Source organism: Echinops telfairi, unplaced genomic scaffold, assembly GCF_000313985.2.
Source record: "Echinops telfairi isolate 266 unplaced genomic scaffold, ASM31398v2 ScPeMD7_7468;HRSCAF=8506_0, whole genome shotgun sequence".
Taxonomy (NCBI): Eukaryota; Metazoa; Chordata; class Mammalia; order Afrosoricida; family Tenrecidae; genus Echinops; species Echinops telfairi.
This window is the reverse complement of record NW_022111369.1, coordinates 79,963,256-79,973,564: the sequence shown is the minus strand read 5'-3', so window position 1 is coordinate 79,973,564 and position 10,309 is coordinate 79,963,256. Positions and strand designations below refer to the sequence as shown.

Sequence of the window (10,309 nt, the reverse complement as noted above, 5' to 3'; positions counted from 1 at the left end):
GTCAAGCACATATGCACATTTGTTGACCTCATCATTCTCAAAACATTTGCCTCCCACTCTAGCCCCTTATACACATATGTGTGTCCATGGATTTGTTTCTCTAGTCTACCCAGAATAGCACAGTTTTTTTTTCACCTTCTCTAATGATCTTATTAGACTTTTGTTCATGTTTGTGAAAATCTGATTGGCTTTCCTCTAGGTCACTGGTGCAGTTCTCGGCCTCCTCCAGTCGGTTGGTGAGGACTGTGAGTCTGCAGCTGGTTTTTGTTATCTCATCCCTAAGAAGCAACAATAACAATATAGCTGAGCTCTGCTCCCTGTCCATGGAACTGGAGGAGTTTAAACCCTGCCCTGAGGCGGGGGCAGGCTGTGACTGTGTTGAGATAAAGCCCTTGGGTTGGCTCCAAAGGGTCCTTACTCTGGCCAAGACAGTGGTGGGGCTAGGGTTAAACCCTTGCCGGCCTCCACAGTGGTAAGCCCAAAGCTCCCAGCTCCTCAAAACCTGGTGGATCTGTGCTTATTTATGTTTATGATGCTCCTCTTGTGACCCAGCAGTGTGTAATTTCCCTTAGTGACTCTCCTTTGCTGATTCCTGCGGAGTCCCTCTGGTATGTGCTACAAAGTCACAATCTTGCCAGACGTCCTCACTCATCTCATTTTAGAGAAGCCTCTCCCTTTCATGCCACAGTGATTTTGCTCATGGGTCCTCGCCGGTAGCTGCCTCTTCTGTCACTCACTGATTGTGACAGTGTTTATGCTGTTTGCTATGTGGCAGATGCTGAATCAGGCAATGTGGGGGTAATGAAGAGCAATATTGACACTATTCCTGGCCTGTTTGGATATTACCAAAAATTAAAGATTGCTACTTCAGCTATACTGCAAGTGTGAGGCTTCCAGGGATTATTGTAGGGGAGGGTGTGTTGACCTATTTGGCGTGACCAGGAGGCTCCCTTGGAGGAAAAATGCTTGAGATTTCTTAGGAGATCAAGTGACTACTGATATAGTAGGTTTCCCCTCTTTGAAAAAGAAAAGAAAGAGAATGACCCTTTAGGATCATTCTCTGGGTAGTGGGCACCGTGTGGCAAAACTCTGATCCAATAGAGCAGCAGTTCTCAACCTGTGGGTTGCGACCCCTTTGGGGGTCGAACAACCCTTTCACAGGGGTCACCCGATTCATAACAGTAGCAAAATTACAGTTATGAAGTAGCAACAAAAATAATTTTATGGTTGGGGGATCACCACAACATGAGGGACTGAATTAAAGGGTCACGGCATTAGGAAGATTGAGAACCACTGCAATAGAGTAAGGGAGGCATGGCAGTGTGAGATCAGCCTGGTGAGGATGGTAGGCAGGCCATGCAGGGTCCTGCCATCATGTTAAAGCGTGCTTGTTCTCAGAGCAATGGGAGTCAGTGAAGGACTTTAAACAGGAGAGTATGATGTGTGTGCTCAGGCTTATTTTGAGTAGGTACTCTCATGCTGGTTTGAGAACACACAGGTTCTCTCATGCTGGTTTGAGTAGGTACTCTCATGCTGGTTTAAGAACACATGCTGGTCCAGAGCAGTCTAGACATGGATGGAATAGGTTCAGTTAGTTAATCCGCATGTCAGAGAGATGCAGCATTAAGGCCTCTATGCAATGGGGCTCATCTGGGGGGAGAGAAGAACATGGGTGGAAGTTAGACTGGGTAGTCCAGTGCTGTGGGATACTTCTACATTATAAATTCCCAGATTATGAGGGCTTTCTGCTGTCTAATCAGTGTATGTGGCTTTTTCTGTAGGTGCATGGCCTTTGTTTCATCTCTGCTACACGGACAGAGTTCTGGAAAACAGACACTGTGTCTTGCTCATGAGCATCTGAATAGTACTCACTAAAATGGGAAGCAGTAGATGAAATGGTCAAGAGCAGAACTTCTGAAGCCAGACAGTCTGGGTGTGAATGCAGACTGTCACTTCCTAGGTCTGTGATGTTGGGCACATTATCTAACTTTTCTGTGCCTTAGTTTTATCACTTGAGAAATGGGAATAATCATGGTTCCCCCTTCTAGTGGTGCTGTGAGAACTGAGGAAGTCTGGAAGGTGCCGTTGAGATAAAGTCTGGCTCATTGTTGTCATATTTGTTGTTATTAAATGCCCTTAAGTCGGTTCTGCCTCACTGAGACCCTAGGTGCAACAGAATGAATCACTGCTTGATCTGGTGCCATGCTCAACATTGTTATTGTAAGCTCATTTTTGCAGCCACTGTGTCAAACCATCCCAGAGGTGGTCTTTCTCTTTTTGCTGACCCTCGAACTTTACCAAGCACGATGTCCTTTTTTGGGCTCTGGTCCTTTCTGCTAAGATGTTCAAAGTAAGTGAGATGAAGTCTTATACTCACTTATAAAGAGCATTCTGACTGTACTTCTTCCAAGACAGATTTGTTCTTTTCCCCCCTTTACTTTCTGATAATCATGACATTTTCAATATTTCTCACTAATATTATAATTCAAATGTGTCATTTCTTTTCTGGTTCTCCTTACTCATGGTCCATTTTTTGTATGCATATGAAACAACTGAAAATACCATGGATTGAGACCTGGTGGTGTAGGAGACCTGATGGCATCATGGGTGCCATTGGCCTGCTAACTGCAAGATCAGTGGTTCAAAACCACTAGCTTCCCTGTGGAGAAAGATGAGGCATTCTAGTTTTATAAAGAGCTGCAATGTCAAAAACCCACAAAGGGCAGTTCTACCCTGTCCTATAGGATTGCTATAAATTAGAATCAATTGAATGGCCATGAGTCTTAGTTTTAATTTTGAGTCATGTGCACCTTACTCCTCATAGTGCCGTCTTTACTTTTTAACACTGTGAAGAGATCTTGTGCAGCAAATTTTCCCAGTGCCATACGTTATTTGCTTTCTTGACTGTTACTTTCACCAGCATTGATTATGGATGTGTGTTAGTCTGGATACATTAGAGAAACAAATCCACAGAAACTCATGTATAAGAGAGAGTTTTATATAAAGGTTAAGTGCACATCAAGAAAACATCGGAACCTAGTGCTGCCCAAGCCCACAAGTCCAACATTAGCCCATATGTCCAACACCAATCCACAAAGTCCTCCTCCATCTCATAAAACACACGCAATGATGCTGACTGCAGGAGGAACACTGAATCAGTGAGCATGTAAGCATCTCAGCACTGGCAGGGGTCTCCACACGGCTACTCCAGCACCCAGGGCTGCATTAGGGCAGGTCCATGCAGCTTCTCCTTGGGGATGTCTTGCAGGAAGTAAGCCTTGCCAGCTGAATCAGGGAACTAACTAAGGCAGCTGCACCCTGGTCTGACCCCAAGAGACCTGAGAACAAGAAAGGCGAGGCTCACTGATCCATTTATCTCTCTGCCCTTCAGTTAACCGCACATATGTTCATCGGCCAGGTTGGCACAATAAACTTTAACTATCTCAGGATCCAAGTCAAATGAAATCCTTGACAGCTTCAATCTTTTCTCTGTTTATCATAATGCTTGCTGGTCCAGTTGGAAGAGTTTTTTTTTTTTTCTATGTTTACATTGAGGTAGATATAATCCATACTTAAGCTTTATCAGTAAATGCTTCAAGTACTCTTTGCTTTAAGCAAGCAAGGTTGGTCATCTGTATGTTTCAGGTTGTTAATGAGCCTTCCTTCAATCCTGATGCCATATTCTTCTTCATATAGCTCAGCCTCTCAGAGTGCTTCCGTAGAATACACATTGATAAGTATTATGAAAAGACACAATTCTGACAGACCTGAATTTTCCTTCAATTTGAGCCACTCAGCATCCTCTTGTTCCGCTTCAAGAACAGCCTTTTGGACTATATGATGGTTTTCCATGAGCATGATTAAGCACACATGCCTAAGTGTTAATACATGTGTTAATATACATATGTGTTGGTCATTATTATTGTTGTTGCTGTTATGAATAGGATCACTTATCTAATGTTGCTAGGGTCTGGTTGATTTAGGACTGGGCTTGAAGGAAAACACTAGTACCTGGCATTGGCATCAGATTTTCCTTTTCTTCCCACAATCTATAGGATGCTCCTGCCAGAAGGCTTTCTACTGCCTTGAACTTAGCTCAGTATTAGGAGAGGATGATTTTATGATCCCACTTAAGACCCTTGGAATAAGCAGCCCTGATTCCAATGAATGGGTAATGATATCTAGTTGGCACTCTGTCTGCATTCACGCCACCTTAAAAAATGTCAATGTCATGACCACAGTAAGAAAGGTCTCTTGTTGTTTGATGCTGCCCTTAATTATAGATGCCCCATTCATCATGCCCACAGGACTCCTCTGAGGAGCTCTTTTCCCCTTTGGTTAGTAATGTAAGCCTTAGAGGTGGTCACCTTTCCTTTTCCATTCTAGGTTCCCTGCCTCCTTTCTCACCCCACATCCATCTTCACCCTACAGAGTTCGAACAGAAGATTTAATTTCTTTCTTAAGTTATTGTAACAGTTTTTAGAGCAAATGAGCCTTTCCCCCCTCCCTGCTTTCTTCTTTTGATCACAAAATGACTACAGCTTGTGCTTACTGGTGCAGGATGCACCTTCTTGCCTGTAGAAATGGCTTCCAGTAAAGTCAGGTGGTTCTCCTTTTGTCCAAAGTCAAACTGTAAATCCGGTTACTTTATAACAATATTGAGTGAAATGAAAATCTCTGAAGTTTCTGCTCTCTGACTCAACATTCAGCGGAGAAAAATGAAGTTGCCATTGTTTGAGCTGATGAAGATTAAATGGACTGCCTCTGAATTTAATTGAGTCTCTGTTTGAATAATATCCATGGTGGGTCCTACTGCAATGTTTGGTGATTAATGGTGAGAACGAACAACAGTAACATCTGGACCCAAAGCTGTTCTTGGCTTAGAAGGTGCTCGTTCCTTTGAGAAAAAGGATTCTCTGCATCATTGTCCAAATAATCATTAGCAGATAGATCAGCTGAGACATTTTAATTAAAATTTCAAAATGCAGGGAGAAGGAAAGTTTCTTAATACTCTTATTTTATGTATCCAAGTTAAAATTAAAACCTTGTAATTGAAAAATAAAATGGGCTTCTACTTCCTCGGTGGCAGAGAAAGAAGGGGGGATTTTGAAGTAGCATTTGCTTACCCTTTGGCAGATTTATAATAAGGAGAACTTGAGGGTAGAATGTTTTCACAATCATTGGTTTTAATTATCACTACAGGAAAAATTTGAAAAGATATGGAGTAATAATTCACATTGGAAACTTAGTTTCACTTGGTTTTGATCATATGCTTAAAAATATACTTCTGACATAAAAAAACCAAACTAAAAATGAGTAATTGTGGAAAACCTTTAACAATAAATATTTAAGATGGCATGAGAAATATAAGCACCAGAATCTTTTGGGAGAAGATGTTTTCAAATGTTGACTAACTGTAATAGAATTATTAAAAAGTGCTTGGGAAAATAAAAGGTTCCTGCATCTGCTATTAAAATAATAGAAAATTTGGGGTGGGAGACAGCTAATCAAATATGTCAACAAATTACTTCAGAAAGGGTATCTTAACTGAAGATGTTTTAGTCTAATGTTCGGCTAAAGCTACCAGGAATACATTTAACAAATCCAACTGTTTAGAAGAGATTAACCCCCGAGGCGATGCTGGATCCATTAATGTTATAAACCAATAAACACAAGCAGACAAGGGAATAAAGAAGTTGTATTTATTTGAAAGTAAGGTCCAAGTTTAGAGGGTTCATTGCAGAACATAAAGAGACACCATTGGTCAAAACAAAAATAGCCACTAAGGGAAAATGAACCAATAGATGTGAAAAATAATTATTTTGGGCAGTCATTTTCCCTTTTCCATAATAGAATTTTTAATTTATTTAACTTGGATACATAAAATGTGTATTATTATCATTTTGCCAGCTCGCTTCCTCTGTAGCTGAATGAGTAGACATTGCCATGATCCTGAGGAACTGGACTATGGGTAAGTCTTTCACTAATATGGAAAAGTAATTTGCAGGTAGAGTCAGAGTGGAAATTTCACCCACATGATAAAAGTTTGTCTCTTCAGCTTCCTCTGCATTACACTGGAACACCCACATGTTTTCTGCCTGAGAGGAAAGTACTTGGTTTTCAGAGACAAAAATGTTAAGTTATTATTTTGCATAGAAAGAATCATTCATTAAGAGCAGGTTATATTTTGTAAAATATGAAAAAAGATATGATTACTTTATAAAGTAGTGTTGCATTTTTATTGTCTGCACTATTGAATTACAGACCTTGGCCAAACAAGATGAGCGGCAACACTAATGGCAAACGTATGTAGAAAACACTATGCTTTGTGAAAGAAGCCTTAGTTGTACAATAGTTTAAGCATCTAGAGGTAGGCAGTTTGAGCCCACTATCTGTTCTATGGGAGGAAAAGACCTGGTGGTCTGCATTGTAAAGATTGCAGTCTAGAAACCCCACAGGGCAATCTATTCGGTCCTATAAGATTGCCAAGGGCGGGAGCCCACAGCACACAACAACAGCCAGTAAGCTTTATAAAGAATATCGAAGTGACTTAGATCTTCCCTTCCCCTTCAGTCTAATAGGAGAGATACAAAAGTTGGACTAAAATATGATAACCATACCATGTGTTTGGCAGAGAACCTCTCTGCTCATTCGAATTACTCATGGGCCCGGGGTGCAAGAGTAGCCACCATTTAAGATGCTCTGTCTGCTGAGGGCAAGGGTGTTCTGAAGCAGTTCTCATCACGGGGGAAGTTAACTGTTCAACCGGAGATAGAAAGACACATACCACTTCCTCTATAACTCATGTGACTCAAGGTGAGTCACAGTCTCTCACTCAACCACTGGGTGCGAATCTACCAGGTAGCATGAAACGTTACCTGGAACTGGAAATACGTGGCAAGCAGCATTAAGGGCTCTCCCAAGAGACTATCCCGGGGTCTTTGACTCTACATAGTGAGATTCAATGTGACGAATATTTAGCAGAAATAATAAGTTGACTTAAGATTCACTATTAAGGCATATACTCAAATATGCGTGCTGGTGGTGTGAATCATGACATTTCATATCAAGCAATCAAGACACCTTCTTTGCAGACTGATTATAAGATGAGACTTGTACTTCTGCTCCATTGCTTTTGCTCTGTGATTAGAACCGACAGCAACAGCATTTAATCTAAAGCAGAGCGCCCTCCTAACTGGAGCAGCTTACTTGCCTCATCCTCTTTCATGCGTTTGTACCAAGCTGTCTGGTGGGCTTTCATCTTCTATAAGATCAAGAGATGGTGAAGGGAGTCTATAGGGAGATTTTCAGATTTTGTGCCCTCTGGCTTTTTATAATACCTGGCAGTCTTAGCCCTTCTCCTTCTTCTTGTCTTTCATTTTTCCCCTTGACTATTCATATTCATTTCCCCACAATCTGGACTATAATATCATTTTTATGTCTTTTGGCTCTTGATGGTATTATTGCATAGAAAATAGAAGGCAGCAACCCTAACATCTCAAAACAACAGAACTAAAAGAATCAAATATGAAACAAGGGTTAACTTGTTAGGTCTAACACTATCCTGAAAGTCAGCAGGATGAGCTGATGATATTTGATTGAATTGATGAAATTTGTTACTGCTAATATTGTTCTGGAAATCACTTTAGTTGTGGAGCTTATTTTTAAAAGGGATAGTCCTGCTGAGAATTATAAATGAATTAAAGTGTGTTGGCCAAGTTTATCAACATCAGACTCACAGTGGCTTCTGAGACAAGCCAGAATATAGCGGGCCTTTAAAGCTGACCCATAGGAGAACAAGAAAGACCTTCTAGGCCATCACTGTGTCTTTAAACCATCTAAAGTCATTACCATGACAGGAAGACTATATTAATAGCATCCATAGGCTTGTGGTAGAGGGAGAGCTTTGTTTCATGATATTTTGAGGGTTTTCTGGTGTAGTCTCAGTCCCACTTTGCTCAACAAACAAAAACAAAACCCTCTTTAAATTAAGAGCATTAATTGCCAATGGAATCCATCCCCGCCCTGCCCCCCCCTCCCCACTCTTATGAGTTGCCATTGAGTCGATTTTGAATCCTGGTGACCCCAGGTGTGTCAGAGTAGAATTGTGGTCCATAAGATTTTCTATGGTTGTGATCTTTCAGAAGAAGATCGACAGACATTTCTTCTGAAGTTTTGCTGATAGATTTGAACTGCTAGGCTTTTGGTTAGCAGACAAGCACTAACCATTTGTGCCAACCAAGGACTCGAAGCTAGTGGAGTACCATGCCACTACTGGCATATTGTCATGTACTGAGGATTAGAAAAAGGTTAGAATTGAGTAAATGTGCTAAAAAAGCCAATTTTTACTGAGGAATTCAGGCCAAATAATTTTACCTATATTATCCCATTCCATTTACTTAAGAGAACTTTGAAGCAGAAGTAGCACCCATAATTTACATGTGAGGAAACACAGGCTAGGAAAAGCTTGCCAATTGACATTGAAACTAATTTGGATCAATGTATGTTGAAGTGTAAACCATGTTCTTCTCATGACATTACACAGCATCCCTGGATCATTTGACTAAGGGATGGGGACAGGTGAGATAATGGAGAAATGGAACCAAGAACATACTGGCATGTTCATCTATTTTGGCATATTTTTTCTTAAGATTTTCAAAGTTGTTACTTTTGACTGTGGTTTTACAAGTCTATAAACCCCAAATCAAACTCACTGCTATTGAATCAATACTGATTTATAGCGACCCCCGCCTCACCCCCAACCTCCACCCCCCATGGATTTCCCAGACTGTAACTGTTTACAGGAGTAGAAAGCCCAGTCTCGCTCCATAGGAGCTGCCAACCATGCAGATTGCAACCCAATGCGTAACCATTACACCACCAGGGCTCCTCCTATAAGTCCATAGATTTGACTTCTAGAATTATTCTGATCTCTAATGATCCCAAGGACAACATCAGACTTGCTTAATTTTCTCTAAAATCCTTTTGAGGTACTCAATTACCTTACATAATGATCTTCACTCTCAAATACAACAGAACATTTAATATTTTGAATACCTATGATTTGCCATGGGGGTAGACTTTTGAACCCTTTTAAGTTTAGAAGAAAAGTTATTCTCTTTTCTTTTCAGGTTTATTCAATCTTGTCACCTCAATCACTGGAAGTCTCTTTCTTTTTCAGTATCAGCTGTGCCCTTTCAAAACATCTGGGTGATTTAAAGCTTCCCAGGATCTCATTTAGACCATCAGACCAGTATTTCTTTGAAATATCAGAAATGGCAATTGCTGGAGATTTCTGGTTGAGGACTGAGTACATAGCTCATGCCTTACTCAGGCAATGATGCCTTAGAGTGCAAAAGGAACTAACCCTTCCATTCTTTAAGAAAGTGTTAGCAAGAAATCTTGTATTTGTGTGGAAAATACTCTCTAGCACAACAATTCACAGGATAAGAGATGCAATACTGTATTAGCACACTTGTGTACTTTTCTTTAGTTGATCAAACATTTTCTTATGGATTCTTTCCCTGAGCTTGATAGTAGTTATGTGAGGTACATATGATTATAATAATTAGTATGATAGCTGTATTATTAGATGAGAAAGTGAAAACTTAGAAAATGTAAGTAGCTTGCCCATCAGATAACATAATTGGATCTAGAATTCAGGTTCTTTAAATTTAGTTCATGGGATGGTGGTAGCTCAATGGTAGAATTCTTACCTTCCATGAGGGAGGCTAGGTTTGTTTCTTGGGAGATAAGTACATCATTACATGACTGCCAAACTAATCATAACTGCCAAACCAATGAGAACAATGGCCCACCCAAGTTGGCACACGAATGTAAACAGATCACAGTGATCTGATCACGAGGACAGTGCAGGATCTTTGAGTGTTTTTTCCACCGTGTGTGTGGGGCCAATGCGAGGGGACTTAGTAATGACAATAGGAAAGCACTGAATTCATATCATCGGAACACATAACTACAATGTCCCTCCATTTATAACCACTGATGAACTAAGAAGTCAGGGTTAAGACCTCTGAAAAGCCACTAGCTGCCGAGAAGCATTTTTACTTTCTCTTTTGGATAATTCTCTTTTTAGCATTACGTTTGTGATGATGCTACAAAGCATATATGAGAATACTTCAAACGTTTGTGAAAAAATTCTATTTTTGTTTAAATTCATTTCCCATGACTTTTTGAAGCTTCTACCCTTAAATGTTATAATGTTAGCTACTGATTAACATTATAAGAATTTAGAAGCTTAAAGGAGCTACTGATAGCCTAGATGTTTTTTCTGTTGTTGTTCTTCCAT

General features: G+C 40.4%; 1 protein-coding gene across 1 annotated transcript in view; it reads left to right on the top strand.

The window, feature by feature from the left end:
* Positions 1 to 5,967: 5,967 nt before the first annotated feature.
* Positions 5,968 to 10,309, top strand: part of LOC101647744 (serine/threonine-protein phosphatase 2A 65 kDa regulatory subunit A alpha isoform-like) — an 18,583-nt gene continuing 14,241 nt past the window's right edge. Inside the window, 1 exon segment of the mRNA XM_045284070.1 lies at positions 5,968 to 5,971. Coding sequence (XP_045140005.1) covers positions 5,968 to 5,971 — 4 coding nt within the window.